The 22,283-nt window shown below is 42.1% G+C and overlaps 3 protein-coding genes across 3 annotated transcripts; all 3 read left to right on the forward strand.

Annotated features, from left to right (window-relative positions):
* The first annotated feature begins 3,166 nt into the window (after positions 1-3,166).
* Positions 3,167-5,011, forward strand: LOC6619007. The gene has a single exon (XM_002043216.1). The coding sequence runs from the start codon at positions 3,167-3,169 to the stop codon at positions 5,009-5,011; it is 1,845 nt and encodes a 614-aa protein (XP_002043252.1).
* Positions 5,012-6,988: 1,977 nt separating this feature from the next.
* On the forward strand, positions 6,989-7,479 carry LOC6619008. Its single transcript, XM_032726056.1, has one exon. It carries the CDS (start codon positions 7,002-7,004, stop codon positions 7,332-7,334), a length of 333 nt encoding a protein of 110 aa, XP_032581947.1. The 5' UTR covers positions 6,989-7,001; the 3' UTR covers positions 7,335-7,479.
* Positions 7,480-16,271: 8,792 nt separating this feature from the next.
* LOC6619009 lies at positions 16,272-17,445 on the forward strand. The gene is made up of 4 exons (XM_032725421.1): positions 16,272-16,464; positions 16,533-16,670; positions 16,729-17,175; positions 17,234-17,445. Exons 1-4 carry the CDS (start codon positions 16,374-16,376, stop codon positions 17,362-17,364), a joined length of 807 nt encoding a protein of 268 aa, XP_032581312.1. The 5' UTR covers positions 16,272-16,373; the 3' UTR covers positions 17,365-17,445.
* The last annotated feature ends 4,838 nt before the right edge of the window (positions 17,446-22,283 follow it).

The raw sequence follows: 22,283 nt of genomic DNA on the forward strand, positions 1-22,283 counted from the left end.
ATAAAAAGCTTCCAGGATGCGCTGGCATAGCTCAGCCACTGCAGGACAAGATAAGACACATCATCAGGAGTAGCGGATGCACTGGAAGAAACGGCATACTGCCGTATGACTTCTGGTGAGTAAATGAATCCATAAGCTGAAAATATATTAGTCAAGCCATTTATAATTAGCTTTGGCAACTTGAATGCAGTTTCATATATCTAAACATACAACTTGAATTAAATTATTGCCTAAGTATTTTCAAGTGCAGCTGCAGGACTACAAGTTGGTCCATTTCCAGGACTTGGCTTGAAATTGGCTGACTGCTGCTATTGCAGGGGGGCGGTGGGTGCTTGGATGGATGCTTATGTGGGTGGTGTTTTTGCCGGCTGTGGGTTCAAGTGTCAGCCCTTGCCATCTTCTTCTTCTTTGGGCCTTGTGGCAGCCTCAAGTTGTGTTCGTGTTTGCTTTGAAAAGTATATTGGATTGGCCTAGCCACAAATACCCATATGTCTGTGTATGCCTGCTCATCTATCCATCTATATCTATATCTATATCTTTATACATTATGTATATATCTGATATGTATTAGCCTGTTAGCCAAAGGCCGCCTGCTGCTGACGTTGAAATGTTTCCACTTCTTTGGGTGGTTTTTTTCTTTCTCGTTTGCCCCATCTTGCTTTGTTTTTAATTTCGTGTCTATACAAATATTTTCAATCGTTTGCGGTGCACAATTTTATTTTTATTTTTTCCAAAGGTTCACAAACAAAGCCACTTTAAATGTTAAACAAAATTATAACTGAGTTCGTGGGAGGAAAATGGGGAAAAGGTTAGTTGCCCACACATGTCGAACACATGAAAGGAACTGGAATGGGTTAAGGATGTGGCCGAGCGGGGTGGTGAAGAATAGAGTGTGGCGCTGTTTGAATTTCTGCTGAAGTTAACATTTTTATAATTCCATTAAGCGAACGGTCGTGTCTCTATCTCCCTCGCTCCTCCGCTACCCCACTCTCTCCCATATGTAACATGAGGATTTTCCCACTCACACACACACAAAGGCAAAACGGCCGTACAAAGTTGGTCCGAAAAGTTTTTGCATTCATAAATCATTTCCCTCTTTTTTTCCAGCCTCACCTTCACATCCATGTTTAAAGGTGGAAAATACTTTTCGCTGAATTTGTAGAATTTCTCGGTGGTCGGGGGTTGGGGGGTGCTCATGTTTCATATGCCATAAAGGGGTTTTAAGGGGAGTGGATGCGGGGGGAGCAAGATGTGGGCAACGTTATGTTGCAACTTGTTGCCTTCTTGGTTACACGATGCCAATCCTCCCACCCGTCCTGGCATATCCTTGTCATTTTTAATTTATGCGCAGACCAAGCCTGAACTTTCGCCAAACTTAAGGATGAAACTGTGGCTGGGGTAAGGAAAAGGGGTTGTGCCTTGTTTTTTGCCCTTGAGCAGTAATTTAATTGGACCCATGATTGGGATTTTTTGTTTGCCCTAATCGTGTTATGGGCTTGAAATAGAATAATAGATATTAAAAGAGGTTATCTCAAATCAACTTTGTTTGGAGCCTAAAAAATGCTGCTGCGGAAATGAGGCACGAAAATGGGGAATAACTGCTAACAAGCATCATAATTACAGTTCACAAAACATGCTCACACATACGAGTATACTCGTACATGTGTATGTGCAGTTTTCCGCAGCTGCTTTACCACCACCAACTCTTACCCCCAACATTTTCCATTTTCCATCCACTTCAGCACTCCTTTTCTCTAGTGACTTTTGCATACTTTTTGGAAAACTTTTAATTTTCGAACTTTTGTCGCTTGCCTGGCATATGGTCCGTGCTCTTTGCTCTGTGCTCCTTACGCCTTCCCCCAATCCCAACTTTCCACACTTTCCCCTCGATTGGCCCAATCTGATGACGTCTTATTAGGCAAATGAAAAGCTGCAAAGTTTTTCCTTGAGAGTCACTCGAGCCATGTGGCTTTCCAGAAGGACTCTGCAAGCCGGGATTTTCTTAAATATCGTTTTGCAGCTCATATTCTTTTCCCTTTTACCCAGTTCTTTATCGATTTGTTTATAAAAGTCGCCCACTAATTGCATACATAGGTAATGGGCGGGGGGCGTGGTGGAAGCGGGCGCAAAGGGGGGTTTGGCGGAGATAAGCGAGCATGTGAAAAGTTGCCTGGCTCTCAAGGGCACTGTTAAAATTAATTAAATCTCTTTGCACGATTCTTTAAATGAAATATAAATGTATTTTTAACAAAAGGTATGAATATTATTTATAAATCAAAAATATTTATAACTAAAGAGTAAATGCAAGTATATTTGAACGAGCAACATTTTCTCGCTGTGCACCGTGTGCATTCATGCATGCAGCTGGTGCTGTTGCGGTGGGGGGCGTGGCTCCGGCGTTGAGTGGGCGTTTCGGACATATCGCTTCGTTTTTACCCGGGCAACAGTACCGCATTTGCATTTATATGCACATCCTTTGTGCCCAAAGGATATTACATTTTTCCACTTCAAGCATTTTTGTGAATTTAATGAAATTTTTAATTTTTATGCGCGCCAGATGGGCGTGAAGTGTGGACAGAGGGGGGCGTGGCAGCGCCTCCTTTCGCTTGGACTAACAAGCCGCAGAGATATGTATGCTGCATTTGCTTTGCATTCTCAGTGGGTCCAGTGCGGTAACTACTTTCCACAAAGATAAATAAAAACTGGTCCTAGCCAGGGGAATACCCCTTATCCTTATCCTTTGCTCAGCCCCAACCCCGCACTTGTGGTCAAAAGGAGAAAAACAGTTGAATTGGCTTTTGGTTTGCACTTGCATTGCGTTTTACACTGTTCTCGGGATTGCGGCCACTCTTGCGATGATTGCTGCTGCTTGATTACCAAGCACTCAATGCGTAAAAAACGCAAGCAATTCTGAAATATTACATTTTAAAGTATTAAAAAAAGAGTAGTTATCATCAGTAATCAGTCTCGCTTATACAAATGTTATTAAACCCTTAACATTAAGCTAATTGGATGGGGCGATATGATAAGATTGGATCGAGGCCAAAGTGGCTAACTTAGCATTAATAAAACATGGAGCAGTGGCGATTAAGTTGAACTGAAAAGCTCACCATTAGGGAAATTAGACAGCGCATTTACTTGTGAACTCGCAACAGTTTCGTTTCAAATGTTTCACTATCTGTGGCTCCTGATGGGACTTCGATCCCTGGCAATGGGTGCACTGCATCCGCCGCAACCGGAAGTGATGACACCCCTGGTGGCAGCTGCCTTGGAAATTCTGGCCGAGCAGGTTAGTCCCTCGCAGAGCACTTTGGCCGTGATGGATCTAACGCAAGATGCTGAGCACCGGGATGACCGGCAGGAGCAGCTAATGAACATAATCCTCAGATCGGTGGGTTCAGAGATGGCTCTGAGGACGTTCCAGAAACCACCTGCCGAAGTTCCAGCCAGCTTCGTGGTCTTTCTGGTCAATTCCGCAGAGGCATTTAACACACTGGGTTTCCACTTTACGGATATCCACTCCACGCGGGAATTCAACTTTCTCATCCTGTTGACACGTCGCATGTCCTCACGAGCCGAGAGACTTGAGGTGCTGACAGATATATCGAGGACCTGTGTCAGATTTCACACTTCAAATGTTATTTTGATAACCGAGAAGAGAGACGGAGTGGTCCTGGTCTACGCCTATAGTTTGTTAAATATGGACTGCGATCTTAGCGTAAGTCTAGAGTTAATAGATATCTATGAAAATGGATTATTTCGGCATGGTCACGAGGCCAGGTCCATTAACCGGGGCATCAGTCTGTCCGGATGTCCACTGCAGGTCAGCTGGTATCCATTGGCACCATTCGTGTCTTTCATCGGCAACTCGAGTGATCCCGAGGAAAGGGCACAGACCTGGCGACTAACTGGTATCGACGGAGAGCTCATTAAGTTGCTGGCGAGCATCTTTCACTTTCGCATTCTTCTCGAGGAACCGTGCGATAAATGCCTGTCGCACGACATCAAGGATGATTGCAGTGGCTGCTTCGACCAGGTGATATTTAGCAACTCGTCCATACTGATCGGTGCCATGAGTGGTTCGCATCAGCATCGATCGCACTTCTCCTTCACGAGCTCCTACCATCAGAGCTCACTGGTCTTCATTATGCACATGAGTTCTCAGTTTGGAGCAGTGGCCCAGTTGGCGGTTCCGTTTACTGTCATTGTTTGGCTAGCACTAGTGGTTTCCAGTTTGCTGGTGGTCTTAGTACTCTGGATGCGAAATCGACTCGTGTGCGGACGATCGGATTTGGCTAGGCATGCCCTACAAGTGCTCACCACGCTTATGGGAAACCCCTTGGAGGCCAGGAGGCTGCCGAGAAGTGGTCGAGTGCGCATCTTGTATGCTGGCTGGTTGCTTTTGGTCCTGGTTTTGCGAGTCGTTTATCAGGGGAAGCTATTCGACTCCTTTCGATTGCCGTATCATAAACCGCTTCCCACGGAAATATCAGAGTTAATCCAGTCTAACTATACACTGATTAACCAGGAGTATCTCGACTACTACCCGCGCGAGTTGACTGTCCTAACCAGAAATGGTTCCATGGATCGTTTCGATTATATCCAAGGACTAGGTAAGGAGGGCAAATTTACGACTACCTCCCTGATCGCCACCATGGCGTACTACAATATGATGCACTGGAGCACCAGTCGATTGACCCACATCAAGGAGCACATCTTCCTCTACCAAATGGTCATCTACTTGCGCCGCCATTCGTTGCTGAAGTTCGCCTTCGATCGGAAAATCAAACAGCTCCTGTCGGCCGGCATTATTGGATATTTTGTGCGCGAATTCGATGCCAGTCAGTACAGGAAACCCTTTGAGGAGGACTATGAGGTGTCACCCATTCCCTTGGATTCCTTTTGTGGTCTTTACTATGTTTCCTCGATTTGGCTGTCCGCAGCTGTTGTTGCTTTTATTCTTGAGCTTCTCAGCCAACGGATTGTCTGGCTGAGGAGAATCTTTGAGTAGTTGATTTCTTATACTTAAAAATAGGAATATGGTATAAGTATATTTATAAATCTTTTTTTTTTTATTAATTTAAAAAAAAAAATACAAATCTACTTACCTGTTCTATCTAGTCTAAAATTTCTATTCTCAAATCTAAGTCCTCAAATCGCCATATGGGTAGCCAGTTGTTGAACTGCCGCTGGCTTTTTGGTTGTGGCATCAGAAGACAATGGAAAGTCCTCGTTAGCCGGCATATAAAGAGCAACAACAGCAATAAGGCAACAAAATCAAGAGGAGGTTTTTGGGAGGTACAAAAAAAATAATAGGACAAAAACAAGACACGTCCGACATAGAACGAACTCATTAGCCTACATGGCCGCATTTTCTGCCTACACATGTGGCAGCATAAAAGGGGTAAAACATATGTACGTACACCAGCGGTCCAGTTAATAGCACTGAAAAGTTATTTCAAATATTTAAGATATAATCTGAAAATGGTAAATTTATAAAGAAATTTGTATTGTAAAAATTATCTTATCTCATATTCTAGGTAATTTTAGTATAATTTATTGTTGGAAATGAAAAATATAATATTAAATAAAGCTCACATTAAATTTCAAGAAGAATTTCTACATTTTTTAATTAAAGGCGGCTAAAGCGGAATACTATGAGCGTTTTTGAAGGGCTGAAGGGCACACAGGTTCCCAAATGGAACACAAATGCGCTCTGGCTGGTTGCAGCCGTGTGCTTTCCTTGTTGCTACATATTTTGTTTGCTTAAATGCCGGAAGTGTTGCAGGCCACATCAGGAGTGGGCGTGGACGCCGCCCACCCTAACCCCTTTCGTCCCTAAAAGTGCCTGCAAGCAACAAATGTTGTCAGCATATAGAATTCAATTACAAGGTCATAAGTCACTGTCAGCATACTCTACCGTATTTAGGTTAAAATATACTAAAAGAAATATAATAACCAAGGTCTTTTAAAACCATTTTATCATAAAAGCCGCAGTGATTTTTTGCAGAACTTGTAAGGGTTAACAGTCTTTAGCTTTCTTTAAAAAATTGCACATATAATTGTTGACATTTTGACATTCAGTTGTGCATAAAGAATTTGAGCAATATATCCTTTATGACAGAGCCATGTTAATAATGACTAGTTCGTTACCTTACCAATTTGGAATAGGCTTTCCTGTTGTTGTTGAACAACAACAACATTTACCGCCTTCCAGTTATCACAGTCTGTTGTTGCTGCTGCAAAACTAACTCGTAATTATGCGTTTTGAGGCTTAGCAGACTTGTTCTTGCCAATCGACAAACAAAACAAAAGTTTGTGCTCGAATGATGAGATTTACCTGGCCCCGTATTAATTGCATTTAATTGTTGTGGATTGGAGTGGGATGGGAGTGGGCGGGTAGATACCATTTGCCTTATTAGAGAAACATATCCAACCAATGGGCGGGCACTTCACACCCAGTGGATACCGGTGAGACGCCGTGTGATAAGATCTGATAACAAAGGTAAACAAAGCCGTCGCCAGATGGATGCCCTGATGCCCTCCATCATCGAGTTTGGCGGGAAACGCTGTAATTCGTCAGATATTCTGCCGCCCAAGGCGCATGCGTCGCAAAAATCCGACATTCAATGGTCGGAGATGCGTCGGTTTTTGTTCCCACATTTTTGGTATAAGAGCCTCAAAACCAGTATCTACAATGGGACCCAAAATATCGGGAAATTTATGCAAGATAACGAGCCAAAAGCGAAGGTTTGCCGCGCCGCTGAAGATCAGGATCAGCATACGATTATGTCTAATGAAGAGCCAAAATATGAATTCCTTAACACAGTGAATTTTAAACAGTTTAGAACTAGGTCCAAATACTAATTTCAGCACAAGGTCTGACAGACTGCAAGTGAATATATAAAAGTGCATTTCATTTGCCCTTGATAAATCTCGCATAAAAGAGAACTGCAATTTGGGTATTAGCACAGTTGAAGCTCAACGACGAAGACACTAAGATGCTGAGACATTCTTTGATCCTGATTCTAATCCTTTTGGTTGCAGTCTGTTGTTTTTCGGCGGAATTGCCAGGAAATGCCTACTTGCCACCGTTGAGACACAACCAACGGCTTTCCGAAGATATCCCACTAGCTGAGAATGGATTCCTCATCGATATTGAACAGGATTCCTTCGGAAGGTACGCACCCATCTTTGTGGACTATCCGGGAATTCATCATTTGCTAAGACAGCAACAGGAATACGCATTGGATCTGCCGTTCGAGGAAAAACAACATAATCGGAAAATAGACCTGAGTCCTGAAAATGATTCTGCTGCCAACAGAAATTGGTAGGCGTCTTTTGAAGTACGATGGTAATAAATAAAGGCAACGTCAAATGATTACGATAGATTTAAAACTTGGTCAAGAATATATTGTTGTGCTGCTTATAAGAGCATTCACTTTAGAATTATCGAAAACACAGCAGTTTAAAACCGACTTAAACCACTTCGAAGGGCTTAAATACACTAACTATTCTACGTTATTTCTGAGTGGCCTTTATTTTTGGCTGGAGTGTGGAATGAAATGTGTGCAACTTTGACTTTCCGTCAGTGGAGTGGATAACCGCAACTAAATCCCCGACCTGTCCTTAGCCGTATCACAAACTTTTAGTCCGATTCGGGTTTTTGGCTTGAACCCCGCCCTACGCCCCTGGCTCCTACAGTGTGCTTCTGTGCGTCTGTATGTGTGTGAGTGTGCGGTTTTAATCAAGTTTCGCCACTTAAGTTTGTGCTCAGGTGGAAAGCACTCAAAAGCCGCCTGACCGAACCGAACTGAAGCCCCCTTTCCGCACGCCCCTGCAAAAGTTTCAAGAGCTTTGCGACGCGTTGTGTTGTTGCTGAGTTTCGTTTTTGTTATTAAATTTTTTTTTTTTTTTTTTTTCAGCGCTTGTGTTCTATGGCTTTTTTCGGGGTGAGGTGCCTTTCTATGTGGTCTACTCGGCATAGAGTGGATGGTTTTCGGCCAGGTGGGTCAACCTGTTACACATCTTTTTCGCTGCAGGTCCGTTTGCCATTGTGTTTGCCACCATCTCAACCGAAAACTCTACGCTCGCTTCTGGTGAAACTTTAAAATCAATTAAATTGAGTGCCAGCATGATTGGGCAAAATGATTGTGCAAATGTCTTGTGGCGCCATTAACTAAACTCAGTCAAGTTATTTATCAAAAAGGGTAAAGTCAAGAAAGAGGGAGAGAGAGGGTTTGGGAAACACTCAGAATGTATATTTCAATTTATAGTTAAAGAAAAAAATCAATTTACTTCAGTAATTTTACTATTTTCTAATAAATGAATGAAAAAATCTACATAAGACCGCACAAAACCATTTAATTAAAAAGAAGCGAGTAAAGGGGGAGATTTTTTCTTATTCGGTAATACATCTACTTGTGCAAATTTCCCAGACCACGAAATCCAAATTGCTGCCCTCATGAATGAAGCGTGAATTCGCATACAGGCATATGAGTGTGTGTTAGTAAGCCAAAGTCAATTGTCAAATTGACACACACATACGCACACATTGAGAGCGACATATGCTGGCAAGTGTATGTGAGTGTGTGTGTGGCTGTTTTGTTGTTAGCTTCATTATTTGCCAAGTAAAAGTAATGAGACTTTTGTTGCCTTGTTGGGTTGCACATGAGTGCGCCTTCTATGAATTCTTTGTGCTTGCACACACACAAGCACACACGGATACAAGCACAATGCGTTTGCAGAAAATAAGGTTTCACACACACAAACGCGCGCGTTGTGTCTGTGTGAAAGTATGTGAGCGTTGGTCTTTTGTGTAGTGGGCAAACAAAAGCGCAAACCGTTGACAGACAGTGGGTCGCACAGTGGGACGATGGTCAAATAATAACTAATTAAATATTTGAATACATACCCAGAGAATTATCTCCATTACCAAAAGTTCTTATAAGAGAAAGCCTAGGAAGACTTGAAAGTCCAACAGATACTTCTTATTTTTATATCAACTAATTATAGCTCGAATTGATCCCAGTGCAGTTGGGCAACAACAATTGCGGGGGGAAGTAAACAAAGTAAAAGCATTTGGAAATGCAGGAAAGCAGTGGGCTTTGACTGCAATTTCGGTGGATAAGTGGCCAGGGGCCAAATAGGGCTCTTTCAGGGGGGTAATGCAATGGAAGCTCTCCTGCTGGCTGCTGGCCAGTTTGCGATAAGAACCAGCTCCAGGCGCGTCCTTTGGCCCCCCTGCTCTTCTCGCCATCGAAAGGTAGCTGCCATTTTGGCTCTGTCCTCATATTACCGATAGAAAATAAATTAATTTTCATAATAATTGGCTTACGCTTACACCGCTTAACCCACTCGTCGCCCAGGAACCAATTCACTGCATCGCCCCGGGGCCTTCCATTCGCAACCCTTTTTCGGAACTGGGCGCCAATAATAATAACATTGTTAACACAACGTGCGCATGTAATAAAATCGTTTATTGAATTGGCCATAAATTTTCGCAGCTACAACAGCCGCAAAAGGCGCACAAAGTCAAAAAGTTGCAGTCCACAGGGGGCAGTAGGGTGTTAAGGGCTCCGGGGATATATCCATTGAGGGCTTGCCTTTTGTGGAAAAGTTTAGAGAGGAGTGGTAGAGTTTAGGAGGAGAGGAAGCTGAAAATTTCTCGAAGGAAAAGCGAGCAGGGCATTGCTCAGTGGCGTAGGGAGAGGGGGTTAAGCCTCGCCTTGCGGGTTAACCCATTTCGGGTTGGGTTTTTATCTCCTTGCCTGTGTGTTATATCGTTCACCTGTAAGCTGCAGCTAGCTAATTCAACTCAACTGCTAAACTGCTTCAAGCAGTCGAAATTGAGGGTAATGAGCCTTAATGAGCTTAAGTAATTAAATTGGCCGTCAGCCAGTGCGTTTAAATGGCTAAAGTGATCTTTGATATGCTTTTTAGTTGTTCTTTAACTGAATTGCTTTTTAAATATTTCTCATTTATAGCGTTTTTCGGCTCATCAATATTGGTCTGTAGTTCTTTTCTTTCATTTGTAATTAGGCAGAACTTGATCCCTTTAAGCTGATTTCCTTCTCGAGTGATGTGCCCAAATCCTTGGAGGACATTGCACATTGCGTCCATTTATTTGCGCGGCGTTTTAACTACCGACATAAATTGCATGTAGTGTCATTAATAAGCATAAAAGCGTCTTCAAAGGGGGTGTAAACTCGGTCGGAAAAGCGTCTCCTTGGTGGCCACTTCGGTGTGCCGAAGGATTCGCTTAAAATGTTTTCGATGCTGTTCAATAATTTCCCGCAAACGGCCAACAACGGAGGAGGAAAACAAGGACGGAACGAGGACGAAGATGCGACAGCGACTAATGAGCTTGATAAACGAGCCGAGACGATAAGATCCTCTTTCTCCCTTGTCACTTGTTTGCTTAAAAAATTGCGCGCTCAATGAAGTGATGTGTAAATAACGGTATTATATTTCAAAGGCTCTCATCGCATTTAAGCTTAACTTTAACCCCTCTTTTCAGCCCAAAACGAAGTTCCAGTCCCCTTCGTTAATTATTGCATGGCTATGCAACAGGAAGTGCAGACTGTGGATTGAACTGTGGAATGAGGACTTATCTCGCCTAGTGGTACAAAGGACATTCCACACGAGGACTTGCCAATGGTGAATAATGAATGGCATCAGGCTGGCAACAATAGAAGGACTTGTGCTCCTCCTTCGAAATCACATTCTTCTGCTCCCTTTCTCCAGTTTATTGTCGGATTTTTCCAGAAGTAGCCCGATGCACTTGAAAAATCGAACAATTAACTTCGATATCTCATTTTCAAGGTGTGCTGTTTGTTAGCATTACTTTAGTTGCTATTCAGCATGTCCACTTCCGCTATCTATTTTAAAGTGTATCCATTTTGTATTAATTTTTCGTCATCATTCCGCTTAAGTGCAACTTTTCTGTCAGTGTGCCCACTTCACTTTACTTTTAATATGTTAAACTGCGAGAGTTGACGACGCACAAAAGTGCGGCATGCCAAGCATGTGGACCATTACCCCCCAAACCTTAGGCCACCCTTCAATTTCCCCCAACCAACCCCTCGCTCGCCCGCTAGGCAACCAACTAATGTGGAGTTCATAAAAAATGTAACGAAAGGAGAACAGTGGCGGGGCAGGGGGTGAGGTTCATGGAGTATGTGGAGAGGGGGCAGATAGGACACAAAGCAAATGCACAAACTGTAAAACTGTAGCCAAGCACTTTTTGATTTATGGAGAGCCAAGCGGGACTAGGTTAGACACAGTGGGCTAAAACGGGGGCGGCGGTCGAGAGGGGCTTTTCTATGAGAGAGCGCAGTTTGGTCGGAAGTGTAGACAATTTGTTAGAATTTATACAAAAAATGCAGGCCGCTTTGCCCGAGATAGAAATGGGGTATACTGGTGTGTACAATACATATACATATGAAGAGGCCCGGAAAGCAGGTCCTTTTCGGCCATATAAAACATGAGAGGCATTTCATTTTAAAGCAGCTCAAACAATACAAATGCCTCGGCTTTTGTGTGGACTTGAAACTAATGATTTTCACTTACCACAGCGACAGAGGAAAAGCCGGGCCAAAATGGGGGATACCCCACACCCATACGGAATCTCAGCACAGATTTACATGACATTATGTCATTGTTGTTGCTGCTGCCGCTGCTGATGCTGCCGCTGTTGCTGTTGCTGCTGCTGCTACTGCTGTCTGTTTTTATGACGTCAATTATGTTTATGAGTGTCTAAACAAAAAGTCTTATAAAGCCGTCAGCATTCCCGTTGTCCTCGCATATGAGCGGGTTGTTTTTGGCTGGCCCACATCCTTGCAGTGGTAGTTTGAGTTTAAGTGAATTTATTACCATGAGCAAAATTTATTTAAGCAGTCAAATGCACGTGAAGTGCATCTCAAGAAAGCTGTCACACAGTCTGCCTCCTCCCCACATCACCCACCCCCCTTTTTAACATTCTGCACTGTCGTCAAAGGAAGGACGAAATGGTAAGGAATCGGGGGAAAACCAGGGCCAAACTGCAGACACATGCATGTGTAGCAAGATGCTGTTTTTTTCAGGGTCTTCTTCTCTTAAACTCACATTAGGGGGTTTCGGGATTGTAAAACTATGTAAACCAAAGAATTATAAAAGAAATTTTATAATCTAAATGAATGTCTAGACTTTAAAAGGGTTGGCTAATTGCGATATAATTATGTGTCCTCTTATATAAATAATATTAAGGTAATGCAAACCACATACAGCTTAAGAGCTTGATTCAACAAAAGCATAGAAGTATTTTTGTTTTCTATGATTAGTTTAGTGCTTTTTTGACTTGTCTAATTCGTTGACTCACCCTCGTGTGGGGCATTTGTGCCAATGACTGACAACTCTCGCACACACACAGAAACTTACGCAGACACAGGACATACTCGCAGGACACCCGCTCACACACCTACAGCCACTCGCACACACACCAACACACACGAGGCTCGGGGCAATGCAAATTCAACTTTGCCGCTGCTTGAAGCAGTTGTCAGTAATTTCAAGCGAATGGCAGCCCAGGACATTTCACTGAGCATCAGCCGAAGGACACAAAGCAGGAGCAGTAGCTGCGGCAGGATGCGATGGATCGGGATCAGAAACGGGAGGATAAGCATGAGCAGGAGCAGTAAGGGCTGGAAATGGAGGTTGCAGTGCCAACATTGACGAGGACAACTCCTGATGCAGTTGCAGTTCCTGGTTGCCTGAAATCAAATCAAATTCCCGACAAACATCAACAACAACCAGGACATGTCAGCAGTGTCATGTGTGTGTGTGTGTGTGTGTGAGGGTGTTAGGATAATCAGTGTGATGGGGGGAAATTGAACAACAAGTTCCCGATTGCATGTCTTGGCCAGAAATTAAAATTTTTAATGCCAAATAATTCGGCCTGGCTGACAGGCATTGCCTGCTTTTAAAGTTTTCCCCCATTTTGGTTGACAATTTCCGGAGCTTTCGTTTTCAGCCAGCTCCATCATTGAGATTGGCCACCAAAGGTAGATTCAATTAATTACCAATGTATTTATCAGAACCTTGAATGGAATACACTTTCTCATGTTATACTCTCTATGCGATTTTTGAATTGAATGCCCATTTTTGTGGCCAACTTTTATAATTCAATTTATGTATGCACGATTTGGTGTCCTTGAAGGGCGGTGGGCGTGACCACACCTACAATTTCCGCATGTCAACTGCACTTTGCATGAGTGCTCAGCGAGGGGGCGGGGTTAGTGGGCGGCGAAGCACACACAAACACAGTCACCCACACACTTGTGCCACATCAGCACTTCAACTCTTGACTCCTTGGTTGACGACTTGGTTGCGCTTTTCCACTGGATCGTCATCATCATCGGTGTGGTTCGTATTCCCAGTTCCATTTTCCTGCCCGGGTTTTCCGCTTTCACCGAACTCAGTGCTTTGTTTTTTTTTTCTCTGTGGCATTTCCACTTGATTTACAAAACTCAACGCAACAACGAGGATAAGGGGCAAGTGGAGCAACAACAAAGCCGCATTTGACTGACTGACGACTGACTGCCACGCCCCCATAGGCCCCACTATATACCGCCGCCCCCCCACTCACTGTCTGAGCGTGTTCCTCTGTGTGTGTGTGTGGCCTGTTATAGAGTTGATTTATATGCACGTCGATTCGACGTAATTGAAGACGTGATCGAAATTCAAATTTTTGATTTTTAGAACCCGTGACTGGATTGGCATTTGTACAAGGACCTTCCGTTAGTTCCATCCACTGCCCGCCCCTTGTTGCCGCCCACTTTCCCCGTCTCTTTTTTGGCTTAATGTGAATTCGGTTTTCCATTCTCTTCGCCTTGGATATGCTATAAAATAATTTTCATCTCTTTTCGGCTTCTGCCTTTGGCAACAAGTTGCGGATTGTGGGTTCCTATAGATGACATGTTTTTGAAGATGGCAAATTTCCATCATTGAATCTGCTTTAATTACAATTTTTAAGTTAAAAATAATTTTATAATACCCAATTACGTATAGTATATATACAACATACTACAACCTGTACTTAATTTGTGCAACTTATAATCTTACAATATATTTATTAGCAGCCCTATAGATGCAATAAACTATTATGACGTTAATACCATATAATTCAAAGGGTATTTGCAGTTGTATCTTAGCAGATTAAGTCCCTTAACTTGTTTGTCGGTTCTCCGCTGAGACGAGTTCCATCCCATCGCCCTCTCGATCTGTTTGCCATCCCAATCCGGAGCTCAGTTCCAGGATTTAACTTGGGTCTTCGCTTCTGTCGGGGCATTTCCAGCCCAAACCCAAACTCAAACTCGGTTAAATCAGCCATGAAAACGGATTGTCGTCTGTGCATTTTTGCATTTCTTTTGCTCATTTCATTGACTGTAGTTCAGGCTGGAGGGACTAACTGAATGAATGAGTGACTGAGCGAATGACTGAGTGGCGTGGCCTGACAAAACGTGACCTGCTGTCATGTCTAACAGTTTTCAATAATAATGGCAGCCAACTGGCGGCCCTGCCCGCCCACAATTTCCACCTTTCTCGCATTTTTCGCCCCCCCCTTTTGCTTATTAACACCGCCTTCATCTTGGGGATTATGTCCCCTTCAAAAACACAGACACACACTCGCACGCATTCGACTGACATTAACTTCAACACCTGGTGGAAAAAGTGGGCGAAGATGGGCGGCTGAGAAGTGTGGACGGTGGTACATCTCGCACTCATCCAGATGCTAATGGTTGTGTTGTCGACACTCCAGACATTTGCAGGCTTGATGTGTCACCCGTTTGTTGCTTCTGGGCTTCCACCTCCTACCACTTTCCAACTTTTCCACCTTGATCCTGTTGTTCTGGCTCTGAAAGTTCATAGGCTCAGTGATGAGAAGTGATTTCGTGTGGTAAAGTCACAGAAAGAAACTGAAGCAATATTCTAGAAAATATATGAATGCAGTTTGTTTAAATTCATTTTTAATACTTTTTTTTAGGTCTTTTGATATTTTTTATGACAGTGAGTAGCAGTATTTTCCAAGACCGTGACTTCACCCCTTTAAAGAGGGGGTGAGTGCGTGGGAATGTCTGGATGTGAATGTGTTCCATTGAGGTTGCCTATGTTGCGGCTGTTGTGCTTTTGTCTTATGTTTCGTTTGTGTTAATATTTACATAATTGTGGTTAAAAGTAGCTTTTAAGATGTTTTTAACTGGCAGGTGGAGAGGAGTGCTCCGCGTCGCCCCCTCCGTTTTCCATTTAGTCAGTTTGGCCTTTGTTGGCATCTCCTGCATTTAATGGCCCACCCAGTAGCAACAGCAACAACTGACAAATTTTAGAATCCGTTTTATTGCTGAATCTCCGACCCCTTGGCCAAATACTCACTTCATCACCAATCCCAATGGCTTGACATTTTAATAAAGGGAAAGACTTTGCGGCGGGATGAGGCGTAACGGACAACAACTTTAGATACCAGTACTTCGGTTTATTTTGGCTAACAAAAGCAGCAATTTTTCACTATTTACACATAGAAATGCTGAAAATATTTTTGGCAAACCTCAAACATTTCATTTAGAATTTTTCTTTCGATTCTTTTTTGTTACTCATCTCAGCTTTTTTGCTAGATGAATTTGTTGGCAAAATTGTTTGGGTTTTAAAATATTGAAGAGCGGTGTGCGGTGATGGTGGTGATGGTGATGGAACTATCCACATATCCGTTTGTGTTTAGTTAGGTGTACCCACTTTCCCACCTACCCCCCTACCCAAAAATGTTTGTTGGTTTCGCTCAGAATCCGAATTTCCATTTTCCCCTTGCTTTTGTTAGCAAACGTTTACGCAAGTGGGCGGCTCTATGTGTGTGCGGGCGTGGCACTTGATGGGTTGCAACTTTTGTTGTTGGCAGCCACGGAAACTTTAACTTTTTGGCAACTTCGTCTGGCCAGGGGGCATCGAGGGGTTAAAGGTGGTCAGCCGCATAAGGCAAAATTGTGGCCGAGAAAGCTCAAAAGCGCCACAAAGCGGAGAACAAGTGATAATGGTTAAATCTAAGCGGTAACGGATTAGCTGAGCGCTGTCTAAAGTTTCCCAAGATTTCCCTTAGGATCAGGTGCGTCTGGTCAAATATGTTATGTCCAATTTAAAAGACAATTAAATTAGGGTTCGCAAATGGTATCTTTGTACATGTGTATGGAATGTATATTAATGTATTGGAGTAAACTCAGCAGGCCAATTTATATCCTTTAACAGTTTCACCTTTTATATCTCAGTTCCCTAGGTTTATTTTCAGCTATCGAACAAATAATTCAAATATATATTTTTAAAATTTGTTCAAAAACGAAACCAAAGCGAGCATGAGGAAAGTGCTTCTTGGACTGCCCATTTGGACGCCATTGTTCATCCTTTTCTTGCTTTTCCTAGCCGGCGTTTGGGGTAAGCCTTCGTGTAAGCAGAATATATATGTGCATAGGTTTAGATATTCCATAACTCAATTGATTATAATAACCCAACAGTTGGTGTGAATCGCCATGGTCTGCTGGACTCTTATCGTGAACAGATTCATGGAACTCCTTTAACTAGGAAGGAAGTCGAGTGTCCAGAGGATGGAATTAAGAACACCAAGCAAAGCCGTTACGATAGATCACTGAATCGTAAGTTTATCGGATGCTATTTATTTATTTATTTTTTTATATCTTAGATTTTGTTTAGCTTTCAAGGCCTTTCTGACTTGGCCGGATAAACATAAAGTAGATAAGGTTGATAAATATAATCCACTTGATGGGGATTTGTATGTCCACGAAGATCCTCTATTTGATTTTGATATGTCACAGTACCAAGCCGGTGCACCGCTATTTGATAACAAAGCTGATCCCTTTCTAGCCCAAGATTATAAGTCAGAATTTGATCGCAAGCTGGGTGGGATGGATCATGATTATCCAGATCATTTTAAGCTTAATGCTGATCACTTTAATCTCGATGCAGATCAGTTTAATACGGTGTCACCCCGCTTGAATCAGAATGAAAATCATTTCAGTCTGGATGCAGATCAATTCAATCGGGATGCAGATCAATTAAATCGGTATGCCAATCACTTCGACGTGGATACAGATAACTTTAGTCAGCATCGCGACGTGGATATGTTTGACAATTTTCAAGGTTAAGTACCAATTTGGATTAGTCTTTTCGAAAATCTAAGAACTTCCATCAATTATAGTTAACCAGCCCGAATTGGTGAATAATCCCATGATGGACTATAAACGTGAATTCGCCAGCGATGAGGCCAATCCTTATGTTGAGAGCCTTCAGCAGCGTTATGAGCCCTTACCACATGCTTTTAAGGACTAGTACATTAGTACATTAGTTACATTTGTATTTATATGAGAATGTATATTTTTCTATAAATTGTTGTGTATTTAAAGCTTACAATTTGTTAAAATTTCGAGTTCTTAAAGAGCAAGTTACAGTTCACAGCTCAAGCAACTACCATTAATTTCTTTCAACTGAGACAAGTTGAAACTTAATTTATTTTTTTTGACAAAACAATACTTAATTATCTCGTGTGCGGCTGTCCAATTTCAACTGTCAGTGGAGGAATATGGGGCGCATGGGTAATGGGTGGGAAATGGGTGGGAAACGGAAAAGCTCGCTTGATCGGTGATTTGCGTGGCGCCCTCTGTCGTACAATTTGGGGCAATTACCAAGCGATTAAAGAAGAGTTTCCACGGGAAACTCCGTGGAAAAAGTGATGAAAGTTTTTCGACCAGAGCAGCTGGCGCGCAATAAACGTAATCAAATTTAATTTCAACAAATTGCTTTTGAATTACGCGACCTTCGCTGGCGCCGTTCAAGCGCAAAAGAGTTGGAAAATTGTTAAAATAATAATAACTTTTCACCCGCCACCCACCCATTCAATGTGCTTGCGCCGCAAAATAATTGCCACAATAACAACAGCAATTTGCGCTCGAAATAATGGAATGAGTGGCCGCCCACGCGGCGTATACGTAATCATAAAAATTATGATTCATTCACCCAGACAGACAGTCAAATAAAATGCGGCGAAAATCGGACGTGTATTGGAGTTAGAGGAGCTCCAAGCTCTGTTCCTAATAAACAAATTAATTTGATTGAAGCCCGAATGCAAAACTTTCCATTACAACTTGCAAAAGCAAATTTATTTTGGATTTTCCCCATCTACTTTAGTGTGGGCAAATCCATTTGCGAGAATTAGCTTCAGGGAAAGTTTCTGCTTTAAAATTGCAGCGAAAGTGTATTTAAATTGAATGGTTTTAAAGTATGAAAAATTAAAACTGATTTCGATTTGTAATTAGTTAAAGAAAGTTTCAGGCATGCTATTAAAAATCTGCTTAGTTAACGTTAGTTAATCTGTTTAGCTTTAACTAAAGCAGACTGCATTTGAAGAAGTTTGATGAAATCATGTCAAACGAATGCTTGGTATTTTATTTTACCCAGAATTCCCAATGAAATGCCAATGGAAAGCGGCTAATTAAGGATTTCTACGTTGGCCCTTTTGTTCCCAGGTAATTTACATGTAAACAATTGCCCGATCCTGTTTGTTTGCTCTTGTTTTTCAAGCCCTATTTTTGTATTTTTGTTTTCCCATTTCAGTTTAAGCCATCATCAACTGACAATTTTGCAGCTCTGCGATGTCCTTCTCGCCGCCCGTTGCACATTTACGTTTTGGCCGAAAGGGGGAGGAGGGGTCGAAAAGTCAAACTAATCTAACAACTGCTAACAATAAGAACCAGGATTTTCCCCTTACCCCGTTCCTCCTTTTTTTAGCGGGCCATCTAAGCGCCAAGGGCAGCCACTGGTTTTTGCCCCTTTTCCCTACCATTTTCCCCCGGCATTTTCCCGGCTTTGTGCAAGTTGTTTTAACAAAGCATTTTGTAGTTGGCAAATATATCTCTGTGTATCTGCATGTGTTTGTATATATCAGTATATATCAGTATATACATATATATATGCACGTTGACAATTTTGCGTTGTCAGTTGTTGTTTTAATTAGAAAACTTTTTTACCAAACAACAACAGCAGCAGTAGCAGCTCAGCAGCAAAAAAGCTGCTGGAGCAACAGCAAAACTCAAAAAACGATTTTGAACGCCACAGTATTTTCATTCGCCGCCGCCCTCTGCAGTATTTGCATTTTCTATTTTATTTTGCTGCCTGCCAAATGAATAATGAATTTCTCTTCATTTTCACATTTTCGGATTTCTGTTTCTGTTTTCCATCTGCTGTATATACATATTGATATGGGTGTGTGTGTGTGTGCTTGGGCTTGCATTACTTATCGCAAAAATTCATGGGCTCAAATAAAAGCTTTCCACTTTAATCAGATCCACAAAGCAGATATCCTGCTATCCATCTGTGGACCAAGAAACTGTAGTTACCCTCACTGCGAATACTTATTCCGCCATTCCTTCAAACATTTTTTTGGATTTTTCTTTTTGTTTATTTTGCAAAATTAAATCCAACGTTTTAGTTTTATGAGGCAAAACTTGCTTTGTTTGCTCAATGGGAATGGAAAGGGGGTGGGGCGCGGCCAACCACAAAGCCATCTGCCTAAATCGAGGTCACTTCAACTATACGATACCCTGTAATTTTCCATTCTCAGTCTCAGAGCTGAAATAGTTTACTATATAAATTAGCTGGAGATGAGTGAAGAATATCTGCAAACTAACCTATCTTCTTTTACGTCAATATTTATTTGAGATTATTATTTAATTCTCATTGCAAAGCTAATTTAATGAAAGCCAAAATTCATCTTTACCTCAATAGAAGATGGCATTCGATCAATTGGCAGAGTAAGTACTTGATCTGGGAAAGAATAGAAATGAAAACGCTGCATCCGATGATACGCAAACACACACAAACAGACAGACCCACACATGTATTAGAGTGCGGTTTGTTGTCAATCTCGTTAGAAACGAATCCTTTCGTAATCCTTGTGCTTCAACTGCAGCTTTTTTGTCTGTTCGTGTGTGTGTGTGTGTGTTTTTGTGTTTTTGCGCGTTGCTTTATTTTTGTTGCTTGCCCCCATCGCTGACGTCACAGGGCGGTTTATGCGTTTATGCTGCTTAATCCGCTGCCACCATCAAGATGAGCTCCATGGGAGTACTTAGGGGGAATAAAGTTGGGTCAGGGGGTGGCGTGGCTCCATCCTAGCACTATCACTATCCCTATCAGCAGCTGAGCATCTCGGCATTCGCCCATCCAACATGCAGCGCTTCCAATTTCACGACGAGCCCTGCAAATCCCACATAAGAATTTGTTTTCCAGTTATCTTTCATTTTCCGACATCGCTTTCTCTTTGCTCAATGTTTTGTTGTTTTTTTTTTTGGCAGCCCAAAAAAATGGGGGAAAAAGCCTTGTAATTATTTGGGCTAGTTCAAAATGTTAAATGCCATTGCGACATCAACAAATGGGCATCATTATTTATTTTCCAAATACTCTGCCATCCAGCTAAATATGATTGATGTCCCTTGTCGCGTTACGTAATCGCTGTCCTGAGTGCGTGTGAGAGTTTGTGGCTGTGAGCCCTGCGAACTCAAGCCGTAAAATGCCATTATTTTTGCAGGTGCGCCATCAAGGGTGTTAACACTTTGTTGCCGCTTTTGAGCCACTGACATGCAGACGTCACAAAGTTGTTTTCGTGATTTCTAGATAATTATCAACATATTTTGTGCACTGATGGAATGTACTCTCATGTTCAGCAAAGTATTGTGGATGATTAAGACACGTTTGTGCTAACATTGTTATCATTCTGTAAATACTTAACATGCGAGGAACTTACCTTTATATAGAATGCTTCAAATACCCTGTGGCATTAAAATATATACTCATTTTATATCTTAAGGTACTAAAATTGTTTTAGCTATCGGCTTTACAATTGTCCTTGCTCGATTTTGTTCGATTCGATTGAGCTCAAAGGCAGCCGCGTCAAGGACGGGCAACAAACAGGAAACTCGGAGCATTCGAACGCATATTTACGCATTAATCAATGAGGCAAACACGGCAAGAAGATGGAAATAAAAATGAATGAAGGAATGGCCGAGATGGCGAACAGGTATCCCCCACTTTTGCATTTTCCATTTTCCGCCACTGCCTCTGTCCTTCCAGACGTTTTTCCTCCCTCTCCGTCATCGACTCATTTCCATTTTGATCCTAAGCTTGGCCTGGCCTATTCATGTGGAAATCGAGTGCGGTTTGCGCTTCTCGTAAACATAGCAAAAAATTCGTATATTTCAAGAAGATTCGAATTTTGTATACCTGTTGATAAGATACTTAAGTAATTGTTTAGCAAAAATGTACGATAGATTATTTATAAAAATCAAAAATGCTGCATTTAGCCCTTGTAGATTCTTGCAATATAGGCTCTTAGGAAAGAGCTTGGTTGGTCTGTCAAACAGCTTAATTGCCATTACTTTTCCTACGAATCTAGCATACCCTTTAGATCTAGGATTAACAGATATAAAAATATTCGACTTGCAGGGTAGCGAGACGGTGGGGACAGGCGCGTGGCCCCTTAGGACATGGGCGCCATAATGATATGAGTCACTGACTCAATAACGACAACCGACGTCTTCCGCAAAGGGGGATGCATAATAATCGGGAAAAGCGTGCAGAAAATCGGGCGGAAAAAAATGAGGATAAGTCTAGCGTTGACGTTCCATAAAGCAAATCAATTCGATGTTGCCGTAACAGTTTTGTTTCTTTCTGCTTATTTCAGCAAATTGTGTGTGCGCCCTTAGGGCCAACAATGTTAAGAAAGGGGGCGGGTAGTGATGCGGCATGTATATTGACAGGGCATATAAATAAATTATTAGCAAAATAAATGTTTAGCTAAGGGCGTGAGAGTGCCACCCCCCCATCAGCAAATATGGCGTGCCGAGCGAGCAAGTGTTTAAAAGATTAGAAGAACGATAAATAGAATATATTACATATATAAATATCTGATATGCAAACATTATAGAAGTGGGACGTTTTATTTTATAAATTTAATTATATTTTCATACTTGTTTTATTAATTAACATGCATTTTCCGCAAATGGAAAGTTTGCTATACTCGGATTCTCCAAATCGAGCATCGATAAAAGTGTTGCATACTTTTTGGAATTACTTTTGATTGCGATGTCCTCTCAAGCATTTCAAGCATGTAAATGGGCAAACAAACTGCTGGCATTTCAACGATGTCATGGCCACTTCAGCTGCCCCCCCCTAAAAAAAGTGGGCGTGGCACGCGCATA

Source organism: Drosophila sechellia, chromosome X (assembly GCF_004382195.2).
Source record: "Drosophila sechellia strain sech25 chromosome X, ASM438219v1, whole genome shotgun sequence".
Classification (NCBI taxonomy): domain Eukaryota; kingdom Metazoa; phylum Arthropoda; class Insecta; order Diptera; family Drosophilidae; genus Drosophila; species Drosophila sechellia.

What these genes read in the sequence shown, in the direction of transcription:
- LOC6619007 (XM_002043216.1), top strand. Translation starts at nt 3,167, where the DNA reads ATGTTTCACTATCTGTGGCTCCTGATGGGACTTCGATCCCTGGCAATG.
- LOC6619008 (XM_032726056.1), top strand. Translation starts at nt 7,002, where the DNA reads ATGCTGAGACATTCTTTGATCCTGATTCTAATCCTTTTGGTTGCAGTC.
- LOC6619009 (XM_032725421.1), top strand. Translation starts at nt 16,374, where the DNA reads ATGAGGAAAGTGCTTCTTGGACTGCCCATTTGGACGCCATTGTTCATC. An exon ending in CGTTTGGGGTAAGCCTTCGT is followed by an intron (nt 16,465 to 16,532) that starts GTAAGCAGAATA and finishes ATAACCCAACAG; the next exon opens with TTGGTGTGAATCGCCATGGT. An exon ending in TTACGATAGATCACTGAATC is followed by an intron (nt 16,671 to 16,728) that starts GTAAGTTTATCG and finishes GATTTTGTTTAG; the next exon opens with CTTTCAAGGCCTTTCTGACT.